A 27,933-nucleotide genomic window follows, 5' to 3' on the forward strand; every position below is an offset into this window, starting at 1 on the left:
GCCGTAGAACTCAAACTTGGAATGTGAATCGGCAACGAAAACAGACTGTTCGCCACCCAAAATTAGATTTCTAGCTATCCGGTTTTGCGGCGGGTCCCGCATAGAGGATATCTTGCTGAGGGCTGTGCTTCGTACAAGCTCTGAAGAAGCTCGATAGCCTCTCCTTTGCTTTAATTAACAAAATTCCAGATTTCAGAAGAACAGTAGTCCGCTTCAAGTGTTTAACTTCGACTCTCATCGTCAGCTTTGATGGTTTGTTGATCAGCCTTTAATTTAGCGAATAAGATGATTCTTTAAAGGGTCCCTTTCCTGATTGTAGAATTGAATCACGCGCACTACTTTGAATCGTCACTGATACTCCAGCCTAACGTCTTTCAATCCAACAGAGGAATATAAAGTTTTGACCAAACATCTCTTAAGCGGAGCTGTTATTTGACTATCACTTTCCAACTAAACCTAAGACAACAAAATCTTGACCAAACATATCTTTCCACCATTAAGAACAATATCATCATCTACATAGTTCCTCAGTACATCAACAATTACTTCTACATTAATTACTGCTATACAGCAACTTGAATTGTGGAAATTTTACTGTATAGACATTGTCTGATTGCTTAACTTCACAATTTTAATCCACAGTAGCCCATTGCAACTAGAAGTGCGGTTGCTAATTAGTGTGGCAGCTTTGTAAAGATGCAATAACTAGTAACAATTAACCCTTGATAATGCGGCAGTCTGGAGGCATAATTATCACGACGTGGGAAACAAATGCTGACCCTAAACCCTACATCCTAAACCAAAATATAATAAGTTCACACACAGCAGATGACGTACAACACTCATCACAACCACCGCTACAAAATACTGAGGGCTAACAGTAACCCATCCTTCAATTTCGGCCCTTCCGATGCAGGAGATGATTCTTTTGAACAAGTACCTACCACCTGAGACCCCCTCAACACTCCACTTTCAAGTCATGAGACATTGCTGAAGGTATACAATGGGTAGCAAGGATCTCCGGGGTAGCAGCCTTGGCTGTCTGGGTCTCCAGAATCACAATCTGCACATACCCATTTGTACAAAATACTTTTTCAGGAGCATCCTCTTCGCTCAAAAACTCTTCTATCAAACCAACCCAAATTAAGACCAACGCACGCCTCATACGAATACCGGTATCCAAACAAGAACAGACACCTCAGTCTCATACCCTTCGCTTTAGGTTTACAGCTCTAAACCCACACACCAAGGCTCACGTACACTTCACTCCCATCCCAACGTTTCTACATTACGACTACACGGTTTCGCATGTTGGACACACCTGCTGGTAATCAAGACCGAACCGCAGAAATGGGTCCGTGCACTTCTCCACCAAGTTTGCCAAATGCTTCAGATTTCTCACAGGAGTGTCATTGAAAGCCACAACCTGCCATCCATGACCAACCAACAGTAACACAAACCATCAAAACAGTAATCTCCTTCCCAACTACAACCACAATTCTAACAACGTCCACACACAATTCATGCGCCGGCTTACATTGCCACCCATTCACGCCTCCCGACCAACACAGAAACTCCTTCTGAACCCTTGTGGAGCGGTCACCCACCTGCGTGTTCACAATATCTTCATAACCTATGTTGATATCCGCCACCAGCACCTGACAACCTCATCAACGCCGACAAGTTCGTCAGTAGACGACATTGATTTGTATTTTTGGTTCGAATCCAAATCACATATTTTCAAATGTTGTATAATGTACTCAAACCGACAATAAACAACATATGAAAAACAGAACACCCCATGATGGAGGGCGTCCAAAACCCTTCCGCAAAGAACATTCGCATACTTCAGGTAAATTCAAAACATCGAAAATGCACCGGGACGGAGTATAAGCACCTGGGACACGACGACGAGCTGCTCATCTTCAGACTGAGACATCGAATGTAGCAGCTTGTCCAGCAGCTTCACTGGAGCGTCATAATCGTAGTCCTTCCCATACTGCCACATCCCCCGACAACAACCAGTTATCAATCATCCTCATCGTGAACCCCACAGGAGCAAAAGGGGACGGGCTTTACAACCAAAAAGGCTGAGAATCGAAACACAAGAAGAGAACAATCGACCTGAACTAACCCAGTTCAAATTTCACATCCAGAAGATTAAATCCACCCCCAAATTCAACTCCACGTCCTCCGATCAACAAACACTTTTTCTGATGCCCACCTACAAAATACCACCGTGAGTGAGTCTCTAGCCACTTTAACCATCACGCCCTGTTCATCCTCCACATCCTACCATGTCATATTCCACTGCACACGAACCTCTGAGCGAAGATAAGGCACGGAGATGGCCGCAAACACGATGCCTGCCAGTATGTAGTACGACGGTGGCTTCCCCTTGATGTGCGCAGGTACCAGCCGTTTGTGGTTCACCAGATCGATATCAAACTCCTTCGACTTCCCATCCCTCAAAATCTTCACCTTGGCACACTCGCCGCTGTATTTCTTCGATACCAAATAACTGAACCCGATTCGTTCACCGTGCCTGAAGGGAACTTCATTTCCATGCACACACATTCACACCTACATCAGCACTTGCCCGCCCACCATCCGCAGTAGCCGGAATCTCAAGTTACACGTACAAACATCGTGTCCACCACCGCCCACCGAGTTTGGGACGACTTCGTCAAGTTTGGCAAGGGATCCGTACCGGTGCCGTCGTTTGCAATATCTATGCCATCGAAACTCATCAGGATGTCTGAAGCTCGCAACTGTGCGAATGCAGGTGCAGTGGGCTCCACGCGTCGTATGCGAACACCTTTCTGGGTGCTCTTCATTCCCAGCGCCTTCCGAAGATCAGGGTTTTCCATCTTTTGCCATTCGATACCCAAAATCGGAAACCCTGCAATGTTCGCATCACATACACCGCATGATTATCCACCCACATCGTGTACTGACTCGAAGTAAGCACCACAGGCTACTACAGCCTCGCCATGAAACCCAAGAACCAGGATGTAATAATGCAGACATATAACAACCGAGCACGACGACCCTGCCTTCACATGTGCAAATCACATAATTGCATTCCCTCTACCACGCGCAACGCGTAAACGCCACCTTATGTCCTACTACCTGTGTAGTCGTTGTTGCGGACGTAATCCGTAATAAAGTGATCAATGACCGGGGTGGGAATAACGTATCCGATGTTCTCAGCATCCTCGTGCTTCAGCGACTGAAAAGCGATTCCCACGCATTCACCTCTGTCGTTGAAAGCAGGGCCTCCAGAGTTCCCAGCATTTATAGCAGCATCAATCTGCATTCCCACCAAGAAAGCAAGTAAATCCAGCAACTCCCCAAAACAAGTCCCACAACCCCAAAACCAAAGAAACCCATGCAACAGATGTGCGCTGAGAGAAAAAGTGAAGTGTGAAACTGAACATATACTTACACATTCACCTCTCAAAAAATATTACAACAAAAAAAAAAAAAAAAAAAAAAAAAAACCAAATCAACACAAAAAGGCACTAAAGTCATCTCGACATCATTCCTGCTCTCATTGCTCCCAGCGCAGTCAATCTCCCAGTCCTCTGAGCTGCCACTGCCTCCAACCAACTACGTACACTGACCACGGGCTACATCTGGACCCTGTCAAGTCGGCACGACTTGATGATGCGATGGACTTTTGCACCTCAGCATGTTCGCGAAATGTCGAGGCACACCAAATGTCTCGTGCATGCTTCGGAGTCGCTACGCACAGGGAGTTGCGTGCTATACATCCTGCCCCGAATCCGACAGGGGCTAAGCTGTCTACTCAAACTAGTACGTCCACAAACGCCCGCATCTTTTTCTAAAAATACTCAAGAGCGGAGATTGCCCTTCTCGACTTCGCATCCATACTTAATGGTCACTCGACTCCACCTTGCCGTTCGTACTTCGGGAGGTGTAACACCACTGTTATTCGGACCAGGCCACACTCTCATGCTTAAATGTACGTGCCGGACATTCATCGATGACACCACATAGTTTCCAAATTGTGCACATGCGTGTTGCACCGCGCTCCTCACCTGCACGCCCAGCAACTCTGTTGCGCCATGCACATATGACGTGACTTCGATGCGTGACACCACGCCGCTTGTCACCGAGATAGTGTCACCGCCAATGGGATACCCCACCACCGTCACCCCGTCTTGCAGACGAGGCAAAGACCCAAAGTTCACCGGCGTCACATCCTCCCAAAACTCGTCGTTGCTGACGGTCAGCATAGCTGTGCACGCAAACGCCAATACAAATCATCAGCATCTCATCCCCACCCTCCACACATCCATCACCTCCATGTTATCCTACAACCTCACACTCCAACATTCCGACGACCTCTTCGCTTCACACCCGCACAACCATCATCCGGCAGTGACGCCAATATATTCCGCCCCCCACACCCAACACTACGGCACCCACCCACGTCCGAATCTCCGCAAATCACCAGCACCCCGCCTCTGCAATCTACTCAACGTACACGCAAGATCTTAACAGTGCGCCGCAAATCACACCACGCTCCCGTCACACTCAGCTCGTATTGCGGAGACCGCATGACCGCCTGCACGTCCTCGTACCGTACTCGGCCCCTCGCACACGCTCATGCACTGGGCAGCAACTGACCTATATCGCATTCGGTTCCAATCGCAAGCACTGTGGCCAAGTACTTTGTATCCGATCCCCGTTTCTTCACCTTCACCTGCGTATGGTGCTCCACTGAGTGCGCGTTCGTCAAAACCCGACGGCCTTTGATGATAAAACCGCTGCTGTTGGAGCTGAATTGCCGTTTCCTCTGCCATGGAAGCGAGAAATTGGGCTCCGTGTGCACGCAAAACACTTTCACCACAGCATCCATGAACGGAGCATCTTTCAAGTCGTCGTCTCTTCCGCCCGTTGCGTCCTCCAACGATGGAGCATGCCCCTTGATGTCGTCAGCGTTTCCCTGCAGGTATCAAAGCATCCACCTCTGTTAGCCCTCTGTAAACGTCCACCTCTAACGACCCCCATACTCCATTCCTCTGTGCCGCGCCCATTTTGGTCACTACCCAGTGTGGCTGCCATGTCTTTTACGAACGTGGCTTTCTGTCTATGTGCGCATCTCTCAAGTACCCCTGACAGCCATCCGCGACAGTCGTAAGCAACAATGCCAACGATCGTCCCCGATTCCCAACCTGGACTTCTCCTCAGCTCCGTGTCTGTGGTACGCTCTCTAGGACACTCTCGTGTCCGACTTTCCATTCGTTCTCAACCTCGGCTGTCACGCAGTCGCGGATTCGGGTTGGAAACTGTGCATTCCGGTGAAGGCTTCTTGACCGGCTCAACCATGAATCCTGACCCACCTCGCTCCCACTCTAAACCCTACAACATCCATCAGATTCCCGTCACCACGACCGTCCGATGCGGTCCGGGCAAATGCGCTCTCGTTCTTCACATGGGTCGCCTTCATTTGTGTTGACGCCCTATTGCGGGAACCTAGAATTACCTGTGCTACTGCCAGCTCGATTTCGACAAGACACTTGGTCACACAAAGCATACAAGTGCACGAACAGGATGATTGATGTTAGAATGTACCAGGGACGACTTCTTATTCCTCTTTCTGGCTACTCCCTCCGCAGGCAACTCGCTGTCGTCTCCCACAGACTTGGAAAGCTCCCGATCGCTGGAGCTTCCTCCTCCTCCGTCGGGCGTGATAGGAGCCAGCCCTTCTACCTTCTCCGCCACGGGCTTCTTCCTCCCACGCTGGCCCGACCGAGGATCGACAGGCGACACGGCAGGGTCCGCCAAGTCCACAGGGACGGGAGTGGAAGGAGAGAGAGAATTGTACTCGTTCAAATCCGATGCGACGCGTGACTTGAGAGAATCGCTTGGGGCGGCTTTGGGATGCTTGAGCGGGCGCCCCCGCTTGCGAGGAGGTGGCTCCATGGCTCCTGGAATAGGTAAGAGGAAGGAAACGAATTAGCTGAGCATGCTAGAGAAGGGCGCAAGCAGGAGCAGGAGAGAAGGGGGCGACGAGGGACAGAGGGACGGCGGTGCTGTGGTGCGGCGTCCTCATGGCGTGGAGCTGGACGCGGCGGCGTTGGGCAGGCAAAGACAGAGTGAGAGAGTGCAGAGCAGAGCTGCCCCGAATGGCGCCTCTCAACCATCCTTCGTTTCGCTTCCTCCTGTCTCGCTCTCTCGTCCCCCCCGCCCCCCTCCTTTCCTTTCCTTTCCTTCCCCGTCCCCCTGCGACGGAGTGTCACATCTTGTCCTGCCCTTCGCCTTCGTCCTCCTCGTGAACTTGTATCTCACTCCGTTCCCTGATCCCTCTCCTCCAATATCCGGATGCCCCCCACACCCCACCCCACCCCCCCCTCCAAGACTGTGCTGCACAATGCTACACAAGTATATCAAATTCTTTCAAATACATGTTATATTATAAAAATTGTTAGTATTATATGTAAAGGTTGGATGTGGAGATAATAGTCATTGTTATACTAGAATTCTAAAAACTCTTCAAATGGATCGTTTTCTGTATTAAAAATTGGCGTTATAGCACTACAACAAGGTGGGTAAGTTGGCCATTCAAATGACTATTACATGCTATTGCGGACACTAATAAATAAATTGACGAAAGTTAATTTCAGGATTTGTATCATAATATTCACTAAGGTGGGATGGTTAGGTTCGTCAAGGTTGTTGCGTGCACTTCGTTGTTAACTTACGAAAAACCTAAATTTAAAAATGACGACATTTGGGTTCCGGTAAGATGCAAATAATCATGATATGGTCAAAATTAGTGGCAAAAGTATATTATATTTTAATTTCTTACAGGTGACACTGTATTTTGACTTCACAATTCTGTGATGACGTAATTTGTGTAGTTATTTCTTTTACTTTGGCACAAAGTTGGAGGTGAGATAGCCATAAAACTACCAAGAACTTGCGTGCAAGATGTGAATTCCTGAGGTCCGGGCACATGCCACAAACTTTACCATAACTTGAATTCTACACACTTAAGCAATGCAATGCATAGTAAACAACAGGCTGACAAAATAAAAATCGTCTGAATTGAAGGACATTGAGCAGTAAATAGCTTGTTCAAGAGGAAATACGCAGGATTGAATGAGAAATGTACATCAAGGAGAGTCCCTGCCCTGCGTACAACCTTCACAAAGTACACTATCTTGTTGAGATAGAAATGCTGAGCCAGAAAATCCATACCCCTGAAGAACTTAAAAGGTGTAAAATATCAAACTTGGAGTTGCTATCTCCACTTTCCATTCTCCTAAAACCTTAAATAGCTGGCTTCTATATAAACAAGCCGGATTGTCTACAATACAATTTGCCTACCATGAAGAACTTCACATGACCTAGTTGTTGAGCTCATTACATCTGATAGGTGTCCACAATGGTGCTCTTCTCCCTACTGCACGTAAGGGAGCTGTAGTATACTGCCTACCCGTTTACTGCAACCTCCTGCATCACTGCCATCGCTCGCACTGTTGCATCACCGCGAATACAGAGTCAATATCAAGGAAACCAACATCCTGGAAGAAGCGTTTTCAGCACCACCATATGTACCTCCTTTCACTCCCCTTTGTTTTAGACTTCACACAAAACTCCCCGTCCACTGCCACTACTCCCACAACCTTATCTCAACCCAATACCAACTAAGCACAAAAACCTTTCAAATACTGCCCTCAAATGGTACCGTCACGTACATTTCTTTTGAGGCCTAATTGCTGCTGCAGCAGCAACCTCGGCAGCAGCTTCCAGAGCCTCCGCTTCGGCTTCCGCAGCTTCGGCTTCTCTGGCAGCAGCTTCAGCAGCGGCTGCAGCGGCCTCTGCTTCGGCCACAGCCACGGCAGCTGCTCGTGCAGCCTCCTCAGCGGTCTTTGTCCTGGCCCTCGCAAGGTGCTCAATGTCAATCTTGGGCTTCTTATACGGCTGACTCTCGGGCCTTAACTTCTTTGAGCTATCTCTAGGGTCCCATGAATCTCTGGGAAGCCGTGAAGGATGTCGCTTGTTGCTCTCCTCGATCTGAACATCCTGCCGTCTCAACCGAGACTCCTTCTGTATACGGACATCACTGACTACGATGGCATTCTCCCTCTCCAGATGGTCGGGCTCCTCCACAACCGGTGCTGGACTTTCGCTACCGTCATTCACCTTATAATTCTGCCGAACCTGTTCACACACCAAGACCATAATAGCAACATCTACACATAAGCTCAGAGATCCAACCTGATCACGGGCTCTCATACCAAAATACAATAAATCCCTTCAAGGAAAAAAGTCACACAATAAATCCGAACATAAACTCGCACTTTGACAAGTGCTGGAGGGTGAAGCATTTCAGATCCGTAATTCACCACAAAATACACATATATATTACTCCTCCACAGAAGCCCCCAATTATGCTTCTGTAAACACTCTTACCGTCTCCCACAACCTCCACTCTCTTCACTCCCACACTGTTTCCATGTAACAACCATAAAAAAAATAAAAAAATAAAAATAAAAATAGAAATAAAACTCCCTAATGTGCATTCGCAATTTCATGCTTCCAAGAATACCTCACCTTTACTAACTTCCCTGCTAGAGCTAGCTCTTTCAGTTTCGTTGTTAACAGCCTCCGAAAGTTTGAAGGTACTGCATGCCGCTCCTGGATCCTTCCAACACTTCATAAATCAGCGTTTCGTCACATCTCTAAATGTCAACAAACTCACATCCTAACACAATCAAACTCCTAATCAAGTAACACTTGCTCCCCTCACTCAACAATCACCACCACCTCATTACCCCCAACTTCCTCTCCATCGCCTCTACCACCATCAAACTTACACTCCAACTTGTCACCGGTTTCAATTCAGCCAATACTTCTAAAACCCTCTCCCCATCCTGTCGTTGGTAACGACCCTTCACCCCGTGTCACATTTTCCCTTCCATCAGGTTCAAAACATCCCGGGGACCAGAACACCCACAAAAAAGGCAACATCCCCCACAATTTCAATACGTTGGACGAGGAGCCCCATACCAAAACAAAGAGGCATTTCATTTTGCCCTCATCCCCACATATCATGTCACCATCAACCACAACCTCACTCACCTCCACATTTCTCGCTCATCACATCTCCTCTCACAGTATGCCACGAAACACTCAATACACTACCCTCTCTCCTACAAATTTCAGCGTCGACCAAGGCTTCACCCACGTGTAAAAGTTCATCCACTTTGCTTGCAAACATACTATTCCGACAACACATAACAACACCCTTCAAAGACTTGTATGCTTAACGCACCTCGTCGACTCCCGCTACACGAGCCAACTCACACATGTTGAGGATACAACACATCCTCGAGACCAAAAAAAACACATAAAAAAAGAGCGTACACACAACACTAACATGCAGTCCACGACCAATACTCCCACATTACCTCGATGTAGCTTGTAATGGAGGCGTTGCTAGATCCATATGGTTCTTTCAGCCCTATCACTGCTTCAAAGACCATATCGTCATATCTGCCAAGGACGACCATATGTTTTACAAACGTCACTGATATGGCATATTCTACGTCTTTCGACCTGTCATATGTAACAGACATAACTGCATCGGACCAAAGACATTGATAACCCAAATATTACCTGGAACCAAGTGACTTGCGATCCCCAGATGTATCCGCGCTCTCCCTTTTCAGAGCTTGTGCATCATCTATTGGAGGTAAAACAGCCAAAGGAAGCACCGATACTGCATCCTCCATCAAGGTCATCATCCCTGGCCCACCAGTGATGGCCAAGGGCTTCCTTGCTGAACCAAGCCCATTGGCACTTACACTCATGTTCCGCCATTTATCCTGTCATGAGGCAACCATCAGATGATTATCAACAACCCCTCTAACCCAAGACTTTCCGTACACCCAGTATTGCGAGTATAGTGAGAGGGCTTGTAACTTGGTGCATTCCCAAAGTGGCCTCATTGTGTATGAAGGTATTCACCACTCGTGAGATTGTTAAGGCGCCTCCTCGTTCGATCAAACACGTTGTCGTACCAAAAACGCCCCATAAATTATGAACGCATATACGCAAATTTCAATAACCGTCGTTATCTCGTGTGCCAGAATGTTTGATGTGCACAAACTGATGTTTAATTCAATTTTTGTGTCATGCATATCTTGTGCAGTATTTAGTGCAGCACTGCAACTTCGTTTACATCCAAAAATGGAATAAATCAAGGTAAAACGATATATGGCCCCATACCTCTAAGGTAAAAAATATATGACAAGGTTGTAGACGAACACGGAGAGAACAGGAGAAATTAATGCTCATAAATTAAGAAGTTTTTGTTTTCTTGAACGCCTTTGTCACTCAAGAGACAGAACAGGAAAGGAATATAGAAGGGGCACAGAGTCCATATAAAAACCTCGGAAAGCCTCAGTTCCTCTTATAAAACATTATTGTAAAGAACCTACAATGACCGACATTTTAGTACTATATAAATGTGGTGCTGAGAAGCGACAAACATACAACCAACGATTCCACGTCCAATCGTAGTAACGACCAGGTATTGCCACCCTCAGAGTAGATACTGTCCACAACCACTGCAACCAAGCGAGGAAGAAAGATCCCAAACCACCCTGAAACTATACCGGTCAAACAATTGCGATATATTGAGATGCAGTAGCAAATAAGTACAACGGGGTAAGTAACAATTCGTTCGTTACGAACCTTGCCTACACACCACAACCAACCGCCCCCAACAAAATTGGCCGGGAGAAAGGGACACCTGACTCGAATGCAAAGGCAATCCAAGGCAACCGACTAAGCGCGAAAAAATTGGCAAAAGGTAAAAGAGCACGCCGAGCACCAACTCGAAAGAAATTGCGTTCACCAAGGTACACGCTCAATGTGATGATATGATTGCAGACAGAGTTGCTACGAAGACAATAACACAGAGACACGACGACAGAAAAGGGGCAGAGGAGGAAAAGAAAAACAGAAGAAAGGGCGGGGCACCTTAAGGTCTACATTGGAACGAGAAGTGAGACACGGGCCGAACTTAGAATCCTTCTGAATCGCCCGCCATTTGCCAGGCCCATATTTCTCGACACCAGCGCGGAGAGCAGCCTCTTCCTCTGCAGTCCACTTCTGTTTGGGGGCTCCCATGACTAGGCAGGCAGTGACAGTGAAATCCTGGTGGGGAGAAGTTTAACTATCAATCATGGGGGATGGCTGGATGGGTTCGAGCACGAACACGGGCAGCAGCAGGAGAGCGGAAACCCTAAAAGGGAGAAGAAAACAAACAATGGCGGGGTGAGAGCACGCACGCAAGCATAGCAGAAACAACAAGGCGGGGAGCGTATTGGTATACACGACGATGATGATGCTTCACAATTACTAAGTGTTAGATTCGACAATTACTAAAACCACGCAGAGTCTTCTTCTGCCCCAGTGCATGCTGCTGCTTGCAAGCGCTCTCTCCCCCTGGCTCCATAGCTTTCCCTACTCTACACCCCCCCGCTTGCCCTGTGCTTTGCTTTGCTTGTTTTGCGTTGCTCTCAACTACTTTCCCTCCCTACTACACTCGGCTCTCCCTATGAAATCACCCCTCTTTCTTGTTACACCAACACTTTTCCTTCATGCTCGTGCAATTCACCACGTTATTCACATTACATTGTACTTGTACCTCAAAGTTATTCTTGCCATGCGTCTCATTTTTTGTCTTTTTCATACTCTCTGTAATATTTTGCATTAGTTTGAGTTGAACGCGTAGAAACAGATTTGTTCTCCTGTAATGTGAAGCAAATACTAATTGTCGAAATTTGATTATTCGGAGGTCTGAAATACAATTGAAAAAAATTATAATGATTTAGAACTACTCTCTGCTGTTCATAAATTACTCAAGTATCCAAAACTATTCACTGACAAGATTCAACTTAATAGATGACAAAGGTATTTTAATAAATACATATATATATTATGAATATTCGTCTTTAATAATTAAACTCCGACCCAATATAAAATAAAAAGAAATCCAAAACATTTCATTTAAAGATATAGAAAGGAAGCATATGCATACATGTATGTATGTATGTATGTATGTATGTACAGATGCACATATAATTTCTTACAATACACTGCAAATGTACATCACTTGACTTTTACCTTTATAATTTTACACTGCCATGTAGGATTACCCATATTGAAAAAGAGGAGTTATTGACATTCAAACATTCCTCCATATCATTAAACATATAATTTCAACAATCACTGTTGATAAAAATCAAGTTTAGGATATTCAATTCACAAGGTTAAATTGAATAGAACAACCAAATGTTAACAATAAAAGAGATTTTATAAAAATTTATTTGACTACAAATAAATTTCTTATGGATTTATTGTGTGACAAACACATTTATATTAGTCTTAATATAACATGAGGTTAGTCAAACATGTATTAAAACGCTTTCTGAATTATACAAATGACTAATATTAATCTGTCACCCATCAAAACTTCTAACCATAAAATAATAATCTCTACAAAAGAATAATTTTAGAGCATAACATGATATTGTAGTAAGCAATTTATTTATTTTTATTTTAAAAGTATATCTTACTTAATGTAATACTGAATATTAACAACACCATATATAGCTTGCACACACACAACTATGATTGCATTTAAAGGAATAAATACTTGTTGTACACTAATATAAAGTGGGATACAATTATATGTAAGTAAAAATACATAATAACTAAAAAAATACATGCAAAAATGATGTGCCTAAGAAAATTTTAATATTGGAATATTTACACAGACACAATCTTACTAATAGCAAAGACATTCACATAGTTCAATATTTTGTAAATAGCAATTTTAGAAACAAGTGATAATATTTTATTAAACTGAGTTACAATAATTTATTGAATTATATTATGAGTTATGTTTCCATTAAGAAAATAAATAATGGGGGAATATTCTGCAATATGATATTTAACAACATGTAGTATCAATTTACAGTTGCTTAATCAACTTATTACATGCTGTTAGTAAACAGTACTTTTGAAATTCACAAAAGATCACTCAATGAATGTACAAAACGAAATATTTTGACGTATAGATAGACAAAGATGGGCATATATATATATATATATATATATATTAAAAGCCATATGTTTATGTACATGTAACATATTTCATTGAACTAATTTTTGGGTCTTTCTCCATGAAGAAAAGTATTTTTTATTTACAAAATGAGATTTCTTTGTAGATGCACATTTAAAGTTGGTGAGAATTTATCATGACCACTACTTTGATATAATTATTATCTTCTGCAAAAAAACGTATTAAATCAGATAAACACATTAAATGATAAACCCCAGAAGTGTTTTTTTATATGAAATTTGATCTTCAAAAAATAATGTTTACATCCAAAATGAGAAAAACATATAATTTGTTCGTATTCATTATGACATTTAATTCAGGATTGATTATAATTTAAGCAAAAGTAAGCAACTATTTTAAAAAGGTTTCCTGAATCAACATATAGATTGAATCATATAAAATATCATGTGTTGTATGAATCTCCCCATAAACTTTTGTTAAAACACTGAGTTAGAGTCCAAATCAAACACATATACATGTTACAAAATCTGATGGTGCTTTATAATACTATACTCTAGTTTCATTCAAATCCATGTAAAAAATGACAAAATAAAAAACAATAAAATTTAAAATCATGAAGACCTACTCATAAAATAAAACTAACACTGCCTCTTTCAGTTTATAGATAACATTACATCAAACCTAAACATTAAGACTCAAGTATTACAACAATAATATGTCTTAATTGGCACCAATATTATTATCTAATCACCTTTACATACGTTATGAATCCTCCCATAACATAAGAAAAAAAAAAAAAAAAAAAAAAAAAAAAATGTTAGAGCCACACCTCAATTTTGTTAGCCACACCCCCTTCCCATATCCTCATCTATTTCGTACATGTCCCTAATCCTGACCCCACCCCGAGTAAGTGATATATATATATATATATATATATATATATCTATCTACATATCACTTACTTTGAAAATATATATTATAAACAATATTTGAATTGTTATGACTTACTTTCAATATAAATATAAGATTAAACTTTATATTATCACAATATTTTATGTCACACTATAATTGATAAGAGGTATTCATATCAAATGCATCATACACATTACATTTGAAACATGTATTCTTTTATAAACTCAAATACACTTTTTCTGTTACAATATTTTTCATTCTATTATAGCAGTTGAAAAAGATTCTTTTTGTTAATAACTAAAGTTTTCAAGAACTGCAAAGAAACATTATGTCCCCACCATTGACCATTACATACTAAGACATACTTTCACTTAAATTAATGTATTTGTGGTATCATTGATCTAGTACTCATTTAAAAACTACATTTATGATTTATTCTTAAATTAAAACAACTATAAATAAATAAAATTTAAAAAAACATATCATAAATCAAATCATTTCTTGTAAATCAAATCATTTCTTTTGTACTGCAATTGCATACAAAAATTTAAAAACCATTAAATAATTAACCACTTAAAAAAACCTTAATTTATTAGATTATAAAAACAGTATTTGATTCAATGATAAAATCATAATAAAAATATTTTACTATTCAATATATATATATATATATATATATATATATGTATATATATATATTTAACATAATACAATACTTAACAAACAAAACAAAAATCCTAACCTATATATATATATATATACACATACATCTAATTGTAGTAAAGTGAAAATTGCCATGGGTGGCACACCGGAAAGCGCCAGTACCATGGATGCAGAACAAATCACCTTGGAGTTGTAACAAGGTGCACAATGAGGGTAGGAATGGTTATTGGGAATGAAGTTCAAATAGGGCACTGGAAAATACTGCTAGGGATGGGATTAAGGACAAGGGCATGTACAAAGCATCAAGAGGTGGGAAGGGGTTGTATATTAAAAAAAATTGCTATGTGGCTTTCACAACTCCATAAACAACTTGAGACATAAAGGAGTAAATTGATACTATTTCTAAACACAAATAATCAGAGGTGATACTAAATTATCCACTAAAGTAATCCAGCTAAACAATAAGACATGCACAGACCTGCTATTATAAGAACCCTCATTAAATAACTCTGTAAATCACATAGAAATGCAAAACAAAAAAAAACATGACACAATTGGAGAAAAGTCAGTCGGTCAAACTTCTGTGATAGTCCAGCAACCCTACACTCCACAGGACAGAGGCCAAGGAGAAGAATGCTGTGAATGAAGTGAGCCTTCCTGGTGACACAACCCTAATAGCTAATCAGACTCTTTTTTTGGGACAGTGCACCCCCTCAAGGCCAACCTGCATAGCTAAGTTACCTCTTGATCATAGACTTCCAATAATATTCCACTCCAATGTTCCAGCTTCCCTGACTCAACCCCCATAGCTACTTCTACAATTTGTGCAACATGCAAAGCTTGTGCTAAGGCCGTGTGAAACAGTGATGGTGCAGAGCAGTCTTTGTGGTTGAGAATGTGTTGATCTCTTGGCATGTTGACAATGTTTGTGGAGAGGGGGGGGGGGGGAGGCATTGGTTGAGGGGAGAGAGTAAATTATAGAAAGGCAGTGGATGGGGGGGGGGGATATGGGGATGGGAGTGAGGGGGGACAGGGGCAGATAAGGACAGGGGTTGAATATACCAGACAGCAGCACAGCATGGATGCTGCTTGCTGATAAGGATGACAACAACACCATCATCCCCTCTCACCAGGCTCAAATCATTCCCCTATTCCCTTCTATAATAACTGATAGAGTATAATATCAAGAGAGCCCGGGGCGAAGAAAGGAACAGCAGCAGAGTAGTAGTAACCAGTCTCAGTCTCAGGCACACCCTGGCGCACAACGACAAACTGAGTTCCCCCTCCCTGCTTGCCCCCATTGGTGTACCGATCACAATCGTCTTGTGTAGCGTTGCTCGTAGCCTGCTGTGGTTTTCCTTTAGGTTTGTCGATACGAGGCTGGCCCTGCGTAACTTCTAGTCTTGTCTTGTCTTGTCTCGTCTCGTCTTCTCCGCTTTCGCATTCGCATTCGCAGCCCGACTCCAGCCACCGCCCAGGCCCCGAGGGTCGTGTAGTTTAGGCTAGGCTACGCTACGCCAGGCTAGGGTGCGTGCCCTGCCTGGTAGCTGTGACGACGACACCCCCATTACGGGTGACTCCGAACACACCACCGAAGCATCTTGTCTACTCCACTCCCGTCCTCTTCCTCTCCTCTAGGGTTCTCTTAAACCCTCGCCTTCCCTTCCCCCGGTCACTGCCCAACTGTCTCTGTGCGTCTCTCCCCCGCTCTCGTTCTCGCCGTCTCATCTTCCTGCTCTTCACCCCCCCCCCCTCATCGCAGCCCCAGCACCATGGCTGCGGCGCTGAGCTCGTCCTGCTCGCCCGCGTCCCGCTTGTGTGGCTGTGTGTCGGTGGGGTCCAGCCCTGGGTCTTCGAAGGTTTCGCATGTCCAATTACCGCATTCCCTTCGGTCTGCGGAGGTGCAGGCCCTCGGAGCTGTGAATTTGGCGCCCGCTTCTGTTTATCGTCGCCGGCCTCTCGTGGTGTGCGCCAGTGCGGCGGCACCAGTGTCCGTTCCCGAAGGTGCGTGTCTTCTCCCCGCTCTCTTCTGTTGGCTGGTCGCTGTCCCTTCCTGCGAATCTGTGGAATCTACAGGGACCTGTCGTTGAGCTAAGGAATTGGATTGTACAGTCCAAGCTTCTTTGTGGAGGTCCTGTAGTGAAGCGATTCTGCAAATTCAAGTCGGATGCTCGTGAATTGTCCAATCGTTTTTTGTTCGTGAGGGAAGCGCCTTGCATCTCCCAACATGCTTCCGGCGTTTATTTCGCAAGTAGCTGAGCTTTCCGAAAGAGAGCCGCCGTTGATTGCGACGGCAGCGTGGCAGCAGGGGGTGTCGTGTAGGGGACGAATCTCGTATTGAACATGGGCGCTGCCAGAGGAATGTTGGGCGCGCAAGCTGCACCGCCGATTGAATTTGTGTGTGGACGGTCGCAGTCTTTGTGAAGAATTGGGAGTGAAAAGTCGGGAGACATTTTGGAATGAGGGTTCGTGCAGAGGATTGACGCAGTGCACACTAACATGAGTTACTCGGTTACACGCTTGCAGGAGCTACGCGATTTGTCGACCCTCCGTTGTCGGAAATCGACCCCGATGTGCACGCGATTATTGAGTGCGAGAAGCGAAGGCAGTTTCGGGGCCTGGAGCTCATCGCATCGGAGAACTTCACGTCGCGTGCGGTCATGGAGGCTGTTGGGTCTTGTCTGACGAACAAGTACTCGGAGGGCTTGCCTGGCAAGAGGTGTGCTGATGAGTCTGTTTGACGCTTTCTCACAACATGACGCTCTGCCGTAGTGTATCGTTCAGAGTGGACTGTGCAATGTTGGAAGGATCGCGTTCGGCTGTTTTGTCATTGCTTGCTTGTCCCGGTTGTTCGGGTGCTCATGGGGTGCTGTTGAACGATGCTAGTGTCATGGATGGGTTGTTACAACAGCGTCGATAGGGACCTTGGAAGTCCGAGTTACAGCACGGGTAGCACAGAAGGTGCTGAATTCTGGGAATTGAGCTGAAATGCAGGTATTATGGTGGGAACGAGTACATTGATCAGAGCGAAAGGTTATGCCAGCAACGAGCATTGACCGCATTCCATGTGGATGAAAAGGAATGGGGAGTGAACGTCCAGCCACTGTCTGGGTCCCCGGCCAACTTTGCAGTATATACTGCTCTTCTTCAGCCGCACGATCGTATCATGGTATGGCACGACGCCCTTGTTGTGCAGATACAGCTAGTTGTTTGGTACGGGAGGTGTTGGAGTATGGTTTCGTGTGGAATCGTAAGGGGTGTTGAGTTCACACGCAAGGTCGAGAACATTGGATGATGTTGTGAAAGTGGGTGTCTATGATTTGATGAGCTTCGTCGGGGGTTTCCCACACATCTGTTGTGTGAGTTCCTTGGAATGTTCGGGCAGGAGGTGAAGGTACATCTAGTATAATGACTGTGAGGAGCAAGGGCCGACCAGGTTTCAATGTTCCGTACCGTATGCCTAGTGTTTTCATTGTCATCACTGGCATGGAGGGAAGCACGCATAGTCATGGGTGATCCGTGAAATCACACGGGTGATAGCAGTCGGATATCATATTCCAATGTTTGAGGGGTATGCTGTGTTAGTATTTTGTTGGGCGTGCAAGCAGGAAGTGAACGGATTGATCGACGTGCATGGTTTGGGGGTTCGGGTTGAGGGTTTGTGATTAGCATATTGGTGGGATGTGTTGCAGGGGTTGGACTTAGCACATGGAGGGCATCTGACGCACGGGTTTATGACCCCGAAGAGACGGGTGTCTGCCACTTCAGTGTACTTCGAGTCAATGCCGTACCGCCTGAACGAAACCACGGGTAAGTTGGACGTGAGAAGTAGGTGTTTTGCAGAGAGATGTGCTGCAGTCTTTGTCGTGGAAGAGGAACCCACCCTCGTCGAGTTTTCCAGTTCAACACGCTGATGAGAGGAGCAGAAGCATGCGTTGGGGTTAGTTGGAGGTCCTGTTGCCGTCGTAGTTTTGTGAGTGGAGGCGGGCACATGTTTTTGACTGGTCGTGCATGGGAACGAACAGGACTGGTGGATTACGATATCTTGCAACAGACGGCCTTGTTGTTCCGGCCGAAGCTGATCATAGCGGGAGCAAGTGCTTACGCTCGTGATTTCGACTACCCACGTATGCGGAAGGTAGAATTCGTACCGTGGGTCCGCAATTTGGAGGTTTGGTGTGAGGTGGAGCGGGGAGGGCAGTTGTGCGAGGGATGTGTCACATTGTGTGAGGCATGAGTTTGTAGTGGCAGTGAATGGCGGTGAAACGATGCAACAGACGTACTAAAAGTGGGTTGATGGTTTCCGGGGTTTGGGTGATGTAGATTGCGGACAGCGTGGGAGCTTTTCTGATGATGGACATGGCCCACATTAGTGGGCTTGTTGCAGCCGGTGTTCTAAGCAACCCGTTTGAGTACTGCGACGTCGTGACCACCACTACCCACAAAGTAAGGCTGGTGGTGTTGGTGGTGCAAGCAGTGGTGCCTGTTTGATGGGTTGCTGTCGCGTTTGATAGAACGTTGGAGTGACATGTCAGGTTTGCATGTTGGAGTAAGGCGTGGATTGTGGCAAGGGGGTTTGAAAAGTTGAAGGGGTTGTCGGGAAGGAGGTTGAGGGGACAGTGGTCTCGACGTTGTGGGCTGACCGTGTGTGTTGTTGTGTGCGGGGCAGTCTTTGAGGGGTCCAAGAGGAGGGATGATCTTCTACCGGAAAGGAGAGGTGAATGGAATCGATCTGGAAAACGCCATCAACAATGCTGTTTTCCCGGGTCTTCAGGTGCGTAACAGAAGTGGAGAGTATCAGCGTAAGTGGAGTCGAAGAGGATTAGTTGGGGGTGGTTCCAGCTCTGGCTTGCGTATCGTGGCTGGAGTGTGATGGTCGTCGATACTTGATACACGACGACGGCGTGTTGTGGTGCAGGATGTGTGGCTTTTCTACTGGGTTTGTGTGGTGATGGGGTGTTTTGTGCACCGGTTGGCCCAGTAGTATGGGGCACGAGTGCTGTCGCTTCATGGATGGCTACGTGAATGATCGCCGGTGTGACGGGTGTTGTGTGGTGTTGGCATGGTGGACAGGGTGGTCCGCACAATCATACCATCGGAGGACTCGCCGTATGCCTGAAGCAAGCTGCTACCCCAGAGTTTAAGACTTATCAACAGCAGGTATGGCTGTCCACGCAAGGAGTGGCGCGTGAGAGTGTTTCCGATTAACCGGTGTTTATGTGCGGGAGCCTGAAATATTGGGCTGTGGAGGTGTTGATCTTGTTGGAACATGTGGGCAACGTGTAGTGCTCGATGGCGGTATGCGTTGATGCGAGTGTTTTTATGTTGTGTGCAGGTTGTGAAGAACTGTCGTGCTTTGGCAGATAGATTGATGGAGCTGGGGTACAAGCTTGTGTCAGGAGGGACTGACAATCACCTGGTGCTGGTTGACCTCCGACCCATGGTAAGTGTGTGATGAGAGTGACGCGTGGAGAGCGCCGAAATGTGCATGTTTGTGTGCCGCAATGCGTGTTACGCGTTGCATGAGGAAATGGTGGATTGGGAGAGTAGGGTTTCACGGGAACAAAACCTTGCGTAAGGTGGTGGAGTCGGTTTTAGAGAAGTTTGAAGTCGGGGTTTTAGGGGCGAGCGTTTGCAGCATCGTCGATGAGGTTTGTGCAGAAAGGAGTCGGGAGCGAATGTGAAGTGGGGAGATATGTTTAGCCATGTGATGAAATAGGCGAGAAGGACCGGTGGTGTTGTACAGTTGCACTGCTTGTGTGATTGCTTGGTAGTTTCCGACTCTGAGCTGTTGATGGCATTGGCAGGGTGCTGATGGTGCGCGGGCAGAGAAGGTGCTGGATTTGGCATCCATCACGCTGAACAAGAATTCTGTTCCTGGTACGTGTGTAGCCTAGGGTTTTTCGTGGCGTGAGTAGTGAGTTTATGTTGGTGGGTTGAGGGAATCATGACGAAGCAGGTGATCATCTGTGTTGTCGGAGAACGCGAACTAGAGCCGTGATCGATGTGGAGGTCGGATGATAACCGCCGGGTGCGGGAAGGTGCATCTCGACACAATGTGGGAAGTGTTGTGCATCATAAGGGTGGTAACAACGAGTTTGGTTATGATGAACAGGAGACAAGAGTGCGATCAACCCCGGTGGAGTTCGAATTGGCTCACCGGCTCTTACCACGCGAGGTCTTGGGGAAGCGGAGTTTGTGAAGGTGGCAAACTTCATCCACGAGGGTATCCAAATCACAGTGAAGGCAAAGGAGACGTGTCCAGGGACGAAGATCAAGGATTTTCTGGAGTACGTGGAGTCGGAGAGCTGCGAACAACGTGGTGCGATTCTGGATCTACGAAAACGGGTTGAAGCATTTGCGACCCAGTACCCCATCCCAGGGGTTGGCACAGAGAGTCTGTCGCAACATTGAGGCGTAGGTTATTGTGCAGTTTTTGGTGAGAGAGTTAGCAGAGCAGAAAAGCTCCGTGAAGGAAATGGCATCCCTTGGCACTTGATAGAGCAGGACGTGATAGTCGCCGGGACGGGTGACCCTCGCTGATTCAGCTGTCGGCTTGAGAATGGTTGCGCTCGTGGGGGAGCTTGGTAGTGGTGGTAGTTCGGACACAAGGGGAGTTGCGAACAATGAGAAATTCGTACATGTTGGGTGCAGCATTCGTTTGGAGAACAGCAGCATGTTCAATGGTAGCGCTGTAGAGTAGTGACGAGCATATGGTTAGGATGCGGGTTCTGGGGGAGTTCATGACCTCGGCAGTGAACTGTAAGCCGCGGGGATGGGTTAAGAAGTGGTCGGGTTTGATTCAACGTTTGGTGGGGATAGCAAGTGTCCGTGCAATAGATGTGTACGCAGAAGGGGCTCCATTGCATCTTCCATGTAAATTGCATGCGGATAAAATAGTTGTTGCGTGCGGAAGGGGGTCACAGTTTGCTCCCAGCTCCTGGCAACCAGGTTGTGCACCCCACGTACATTTTATGTCAGTTCTTTGCCAGTCACGACGCGGTTCTTGCCTTTGTTTTTTATATGATGTCTGATTACGCTCTTTGTTTAAGGCTTCATATAGGGTGTTATCTTTTTGTTGTCTTCGATTTTTGTATGTGATTCTTGTTATGTAGCGTGTATTTTTTTTCCACTCTGACATATGTATTTGGAGCACTTCCTCTGTTGTGGATTTTTGGTTGATTTGTTGGATTGTCCTGAACTTTTTGGGTGGAATTCTTTGGATACGTTCTTTTAATTTATCCCCTTTCTTTTCTTTGCTTTTTTTTTAAAGTTGTGCATTTTTTTCTAGGATAGCTTTTCTCTGCCAGAAAGCCTTTCTTATGGCTTTGGCTATCTGGATTATTCCAGGATACTACGTGCAGTTTATATTTTTACTTTTGGGCGCGATTCGTGTGATGAATGGCGTTGAATTCCTCTTTAACTGAAGTGATGCACATATATATTGGTTATCTTGATTGTGGTGGTTTGTGCTCTTATTTTTGTGGTGTTTTTTTACTCTGTTTTAATTTTACAGACTTGTGAATTGAATGTTCTGTTGTTTTCAAGTTTGAATGATTTGAAATGTCTATTTATTTGAGTACAATAGTTCTGGATATATCTGTAGATCGTATTTATACATCGGTAATCGACACGCGATTTGATGTTTGGGGTTCATTTCTAGCAGTTGGAAAGTTTTCGGGAATTTGGGCTTTGTAATTCTGCCTCAAGCTCAACCGTCAGCTTTCGAAATCGGCAATGTTGTGGACCCGTTTCCGAGTGTGCCCTAATCTCTATGTGCAGCTAGGATGCCGCGGTGGCGCGCATCATCTATTGCCCTGCTGGGAGGCTGCATAACGTCCAATGACCCAGATGCCCCCGGTACTCCTTTGGCATTCGGAACGTGGTATTTTAGCTGGAGTTATACTAAGTTCGTAGTATGTAATTATCTTCATTTGTGAAGCCTCTTTGCAAGAACCCTTCATCACATCCGTTTTTTGTGAATCACTGTTTGTCGTTTGGGTTAGCAGCTTCCAGGGTGGTACCTGGTTTCAATTGGGTCATCATTTGTGCTCGAGTATTCTGCTTAGTTTTAGTGTCCTTGGGTATTTTTGGGCAGGAGGTTGATCTTTCCACCAGCTCCTTTCTTCATCCTCCTTTTCCCACACTGCTAGCTCACTTAAACCCTAGCACCCTTCAGATCTTTCTCGTCTGGTTTCGTTTCTGGTTTTCCCCCCTTCGCCGCATCTGGGCGTTATCTCGGCACAACTTCGTCATGCCTCGCAAAAAGCAGAAATTTGCTGTCCCCGACGATCCTTCATCTACTGAGACTGCTGCTCAACCTGCCACCCGGTCCCGTGCTCGGGTATCACCATAAATTTCCACACCTCCATGTGATGTTTTCCCTTCTTTTGCCGATTGTACTAGTTATGCAGGGAAGACTTTATTTTTGGACATTTGTACAAATTAATTTGAAATTAGATTTGTGACGTACTCAGCACATCACCAGAAGCTCTGCACCAGCGCCACATGTCTCGGTACTATCACGGAACCAATACTTCCTCATCTCGCTGTACATGATTCTTTTTCTATTGCACCACAACAAGTCTTAAAACAATTTTGCGATGTTTGCCACCTACTTGCCGATGGATTGTCCTATTCATTGATCGTGTTTCAGGTCACACCCACCAAGCAGAGCACGATTTTATTCAGTGCTGCGTCGACGCACAGAGATGAAGAAGTAGGGAAGGAACGAAGGGTTATGGGAGCCTCACTAACGACGAACGTCCTTGCTCTCACTGATACGCTTGGCATCAAGAGAGGGTTTCATGTGGATGCCGATCGTAAGAGTTCCTTTTTTCTTCCACCCTAAATTTTGGTTCCAGACTATCTGAATTAATGGTGGAATAATGTGGCGCATTTGTGCACAGAATTGTTGTTTCTGGACACTGTTCGGGTGATGTCTGTTGTACCAGATGTTGCTGTGGTTCCGGCTAAGTACGTTATCAACTGCCAACTCCATCTTGTTTTTGGGATTGTGCGATGTCTCTTAATAGTCTTATTTTTTTGACGCATTGAGTTGCTGTTGATACAGATCAATTTGCTAGGTATGCAGGTTAACGTGAACTTGGCCCTTCCCCCCCTGTATGGTCTTTTAACGTTGTCCGAGCACGATGCCAAGTCATTGGCTTCTATCTTCTGTGTTTGATGAAACATTGCTGCTCTTGTACTTTTGGTTGTAGGGATGTTTATGAGAAAATTTTGTCCGGCATACAAGAAACAAAGTCTTTGTGGGTGATAGTGGCTAGTTACCGATTGCTTCATGACCTCGATCTGGTTAGTGTATTTTAATTTGGGGTGGAATGACTACTCTTTCATTTATGTATTCTTATAAGCTGAATATTTCTTCCCCCGAATTACTCCTTCCAAGTTTCGCATTTTATTTTTTGTAACGTTTTCTTACAGCGTCATCCACAAGTCACCTTGAAGGCTACTGGAGCTGGGAAAAGCAAAGTGTACGAACTTGTAGACAATAAGGTAATACCATTTTTTTTATTATTAATATTGTCTATAGATAGACCACCTTCTCGGCACTTTTTTCGGATTGGTGCGTCTGCCACACTTGTACGTTAACTCTCGGGACACACGCCTCGAACACGCCTCGACCACGCTATGATCATCTGATGTAGTTGTCGGAATGTGTTAAATGGCAGGAGCAAGTATGGTCGCCTTTTAAGTTTGCAACTCAGAAAGCTAACGAAAAGCCCTTTACCAGGGTTACCACTGTAAGTGTTCGAGTGCAGGAAGTTCCATCAATAGTTAGACGTAGTTTAATGCGAACTTCTCTTAATTTTCAAGCATTTGTAGCTTGACTTATCATGGATCAGTATGTTAAAGTCTTTTGGTGGTGGTGGTTGTTGTAGGACCTCTATTCGTTGTTGGAAAACATCGCCGACGAACTTGATGGACGGCAAGAATCAAAGAAGAAAGGAGATTTTGGTGTTGACTCTGCTTCTAAAAATGAAGACCCACTTAATGTAAGTTAATAATAATAATCATATATCAGTTTCAAACTTGTTTTTTCAGCCAGTTGTTTGCGATCCTAACAATGTCATATCTCTTGATAAAGCCAAGTATCTGTTCATGGCTGCTGAGAAAATTAAATTGCTCTTGACAGAGACTGGTGCAGTTTCTGATGCTGCGCTGGTTAGTAAGTCTTTTTGAGTCTGACCTGCGAGTACGTCATCAGGCTTTTCAAGGTCTTTAACTCCAAAGCGCACACTATGGTGTAGATGGGTACCTTTGTGTATTAGCGTGCTTAGTCTTGACCACATGTGTCGCTGTTTTAGTTAGACGGTTAGTTTTACTGCATGTTAAACTAATGCAGGTTCATCAGCTATTACTATCAGGCTTTTTTGAAGGTTCAACTCCACATTGGCATCCGAGTTGTCGCACTTGTTCTCGAGTTGCAGTGTAGTCTATTTGCACTTTTCTCTGCGATGTGCATTCTAGTCTTTCAGAGACCCTACATTTATGTTGTTAAAGCTAAGGCAAGTGTGAAGATTTTTAATTGCCATTTAACTGTGCAGGAAATCCAGAGAATTCGGAACTGGTTCAAGAATCTCTTATATTTCGTTTTTTGATGGTTTGTGCCTTCTTTCTTCTAGTCGATGCTTCATACTTCGCTGGCCTGTTGTTAGAGGGATCTTTTCTCAAGTAACCTGTGGGTCTATCAGTATATCAGAATTTGTTTCTATTATTTTTGTTCTTATTTCATACTTGTTTTTAACGTGGTTTAGAACCACTAGAGGATCAGTTACAAACGTACCTGAATCTGTTCTTTTATCATCAAATCTTGTTTGTTTTCTTAGCGTTTCAAACTCATTTTTATGATGCAGGGGCAAAAAAATGTAAAAATTAAGGAGCTTATCACAAATCTCCTGCGTCTAATAGCCAGAGTGGATAAGCTGGATGATTTGAATGATGGAATTCCAGAACTTAGAGGTCAGCCAGAACGACCTGATTCAGGAGTTGACCCAACTACATCATTGCTTCCCTCTGCCAGTTCAAGCCCTGTATTTTCTGTCACAGATGCGGATTTCGCTCACCTAGCTGCTACTTTTTTGTCAATGGTGAATGAAGATCATGACCAAATGCTTTTTTTGTCTTGAATCTTCGTCTATTTTGTAGTTGGATATTAGCATTTTTATGTCTGGGTAGATTAATTACTACGAGTTCATCTTTTTACAGTTTGTAGTTGCTACTTGCCATCGTCAATGTTTGGAACTATTAAATTGTATTAGTACATCTTCTAGAGCAATAGTTATTGACGAGCTCTTACAAGTGAGTTGGTAGCTTTGGGTAACAGATTCTTGAACTAGAAGACTTTAAGGCTTTAAGTGACAGCAAATTTGGAGCTGCGAGAAGGAGTGTCTCGATGTAAGAGTTTTGCACCTTGTTCTACCTCTTACGGATGTTCATAGCTTTTAGGAAGCAGATAACTACGTCAAAGATGATTTCGTAATGTTAGTAAACGTTTTCAATGTGGCTGCTGTCTAAACAGATGGAGTCCTGTGGAGATTCTGATGGGTATCTTGCAATATTGGAAAGTATATCTCTGTCCACTTCTTCAGGTTGAAGGCTTTACCTATCTCGATGTGTTTCCATCTTTTATACGCCATATTTCTTTATTAGGGAAAACTTTGTACATGGATCTTCGAAACAGGCTAAGGGTCTTCTTTTTGATGGTAATCAGTCCCATGGCAAGTGAATTGTTTACTTCTTGTATATCGTGTTCCAACTCCAGACTTGAAATATTTAGTCAAGTCTCAGCCTCACTAATATGATGGTCCTAGCATACGGTGCTTGGTGTGGGAGCAATGCGTGGTGGTGTTGATAGCGAGATGATGTGTGCTATGCAGACGCTGGAAAATCCGCAATTGAAGTTCAATCTGATCCTCAAATACCTCGTCACTCATGCTCCAGGGGTAAACTCGACGTATCTCACTTTATTAGTCTAAGATCTATGTGTTGGATTTATCTTAATTTTTTGAATTCATTGAAATTACTAAACTCTGAAAATGGTGGGGTCCTGGGTTCAGAACACAAAGAAGCAACTTCGTGAGATCTCCACCCCCAAAAACCTATTCGATTGCGTTTCAAATGTTAACCTACATAAGAGCTTCGATCCCCATGTATTACAAGTTCTACTTGCGGGTGCTTTTCAGGTGGGGTTCTTTGCACGCTATTCTAATTATGGCATGGTCTTAAATGGAAGTTTTGTGAGACAAGTGTTTAATCATGGCATGCTCTTAAATGACCGTTGATGATTTACTAGGTTTTTCTGGAGACACATACAAGTCATGACGCACACTTGAGAGAGGTCTGCAGATCCTTTCAAGTAGCATTTAATACTTTGGATGCGAAGATGTAAGCCTGCAATCTCAACCCCTAAACTACTGCTTGCTCCATGAGTATATAACTGTTGTATGTGTATGGTCTCTGATGGAAATTCACATGGTATTGCAGGAAATGTGAAGTTACACATCATACTGCGAGATGTGCCCTGGTCATGGCTCATACCCTGCAAGTTTCCTGAGAAGGAAATTTGCTTGTACCATTTACGCATATCTAGGTACAAAACGATCACTGCATTTTCAGAGTAAATTTTACAATTTCGCTATGGTGGTAACCCATCGAATATGTTTCGCAGTACATACTATAAGGCCGGTAGCGCCTGGCCAGCGATGAATTAGGTAGAAGAAGTTGGTTTCAGACTCACATTACGGAAATCACAATGTGGATGTTCAAGAATGTATGAACATGAGAGTTGTCTCGCGATAAAACGGCAACCTCTACTAGTGACCCATAGATCTGCTCGCCTTGCAAGTAATGAGTCTTTCTTCTCATTGCACACACTGAAGACCGGAAAATTCATTGAAAGAATAGTCCACTCCTATTACCACTATCAACTAAACTCAGCGCAACCTTAGTGATGAACCACTTTCCTGTGGACTCGTGAAAGATATTGAAAATTTTAGGATAAAAACTAACTTGAAATGTTCTTTTATGAGAAGTATAATGCCTAAGATATTCTGACATAGATGAAATTCCGCCCATATCAACTATTTCTTTTTCCTCATAAAATCAGATATTTGTTTGATTATATCGCACAACAGGTTCACATATCACGGCGTAAGGCGAAACCTTCAATTCTGTTATTTGAGCGTTTAGTACTACCCGAA

At 44.4% G+C, this 27,933-nt stretch overlaps 4 protein-coding genes across 15 annotated transcripts; 2 read left to right on the forward strand and 2 right to left on the reverse strand.

Annotated features, from left to right (window-relative positions):
• Nucleotides 1–557: 557 nt before the first annotated feature.
• LOC112290355 (protease Do-like 9) lies at nt 558–6,650 on the reverse strand. Of its 8 annotated transcripts, none has more exons than XR_002972143.3 (11): nt 5,605–6,650; nt 4,657–4,975; nt 4,065–4,264; nt 3,133–3,313; nt 2,711–2,902; nt 2,323–2,555; nt 2,135–2,213; nt 1,898–1,999; nt 1,608–1,658; nt 1,322–1,426; nt 558–1,063 (listed from the first exon to the last, which is right to left on the reverse strand). XR_002972143.3 is itself a non-coding variant. In XM_024536530.3 (10 exons), the coding sequence occupies exons 1-10, from the start codon at nt 5,953–5,955 to the stop codon at nt 959–961; spliced, it is 1,839 nt and encodes a 612-aa protein (XP_024392298.1). In that variant the 5' UTR covers nt 5,956–6,650; the 3' UTR covers nt 558–958. The 8 variants fall into 8 exon arrangements, 1 of the variants encoding a protein (XP_024392298.1); XR_016505939.1 differs by having other exon boundaries at nt 1,538–1,658; XR_016505940.1 differs by having other exon boundaries at nt 2,125–2,213.
• A 407-nt stretch (nt 6,651–7,057) lies between these two features.
• On the reverse strand, nt 7,058–11,565 carry LOC112290746 (single myb histone 4). 3 transcript variants are annotated; one of them, XM_090255124.1, is made up of 7 exons: nt 11,431–11,564; nt 11,026–11,290; nt 9,658–9,866; nt 9,450–9,534; nt 8,593–8,676; nt 7,734–8,199; nt 7,058–7,511 (listed from the first exon to the last, which is right to left on the reverse strand). In XM_090255124.1, exons 2-7 carry the CDS (start codon nt 11,173–11,175, stop codon nt 7,468–7,470), a joined length of 1,038 nt encoding a protein of 345 aa, XP_090111250.1. In that variant the 5' UTR covers nt 11,176–11,290; nt 11,431–11,564; the 3' UTR covers nt 7,058–7,467. The 3 variants fall into 3 exon arrangements, with proteins under 3 accessions (XP_090111250.1, XP_090111251.1, XP_090111249.1); XM_090255125.1 differs by having other exon boundaries at nt 11,026–11,202; nt 11,337–11,547; XM_090255123.1 differs by having other exon boundaries at nt 11,026–11,565.
• A 4,832-nt stretch (nt 11,566–16,397) lies between these two features.
• Nucleotides 16,398–21,690, forward strand: LOC112290356 (serine hydroxymethyltransferase 3, chloroplastic). Its single transcript, XM_024536532.3, has 11 exons — nt 16,398–16,714; nt 17,237–17,429; nt 17,705–17,879; nt 18,403–18,520; nt 18,736–18,848; nt 19,034–19,156; nt 19,380–19,484; nt 19,784–19,870; nt 20,046–20,153; nt 20,518–20,590; nt 20,826–21,690. Exons 1-11 carry the CDS (start codon nt 16,483–16,485, stop codon nt 21,122–21,124), a joined length of 1,626 nt encoding a protein of 541 aa, XP_024392300.1. The 5' UTR covers nt 16,398–16,482; the 3' UTR covers nt 21,125–21,690.
• A 482-nt stretch (nt 21,691–22,172) lies between these two features.
• Nucleotides 22,173–27,559, forward strand: LOC112290358 (negative regulator of systemic acquired resistance SNI1). Of its 3 annotated transcripts, XM_024536534.3 has the most exons (17): nt 22,173–23,054; nt 23,188–23,226; nt 23,367–23,532; nt 23,620–23,686; nt 23,932–24,025; nt 24,155–24,226; nt 24,403–24,474; nt 24,613–24,726; nt 24,867–24,948; nt 25,279–25,334; nt 25,588–25,821; nt 26,058–26,128; nt 26,253–26,322; nt 26,611–26,676; nt 26,791–26,916; nt 27,027–27,118; nt 27,218–27,559. In XM_024536534.3, exons 1-17 carry the CDS (start codon nt 22,965–22,967, stop codon nt 27,285–27,287), a joined length of 1,581 nt encoding a protein of 526 aa, XP_024392302.1. In that variant the 5' UTR covers nt 22,173–22,964; the 3' UTR covers nt 27,288–27,559. The 3 variants fall into 3 exon arrangements, with proteins under 3 accessions (XP_024392302.1, XP_090111248.1, XP_090111247.1); XM_090255121.1 differs by lacking the exon at nt 27,027–27,118 and having other exon boundaries at nt 22,589–23,054; XM_090255122.1 differs by lacking the exons at nt 23,188–23,226; nt 23,367–23,532 and having other exon boundaries at nt 22,566–23,054.
• The last annotated feature ends 374 nt before the right edge of the window (nt 27,560–27,933 follow it).

Source organism: Physcomitrium patens, chromosome 13, assembly GCF_059467195.1.
Source record: "Physcomitrium patens ecotype Gransden chromosome 13, ASM5946719v1, whole genome shotgun sequence".
Lineage (NCBI taxonomy): Eukaryota > Viridiplantae > Streptophyta > Bryopsida > Funariales > Funariaceae > Physcomitrium > Physcomitrium patens.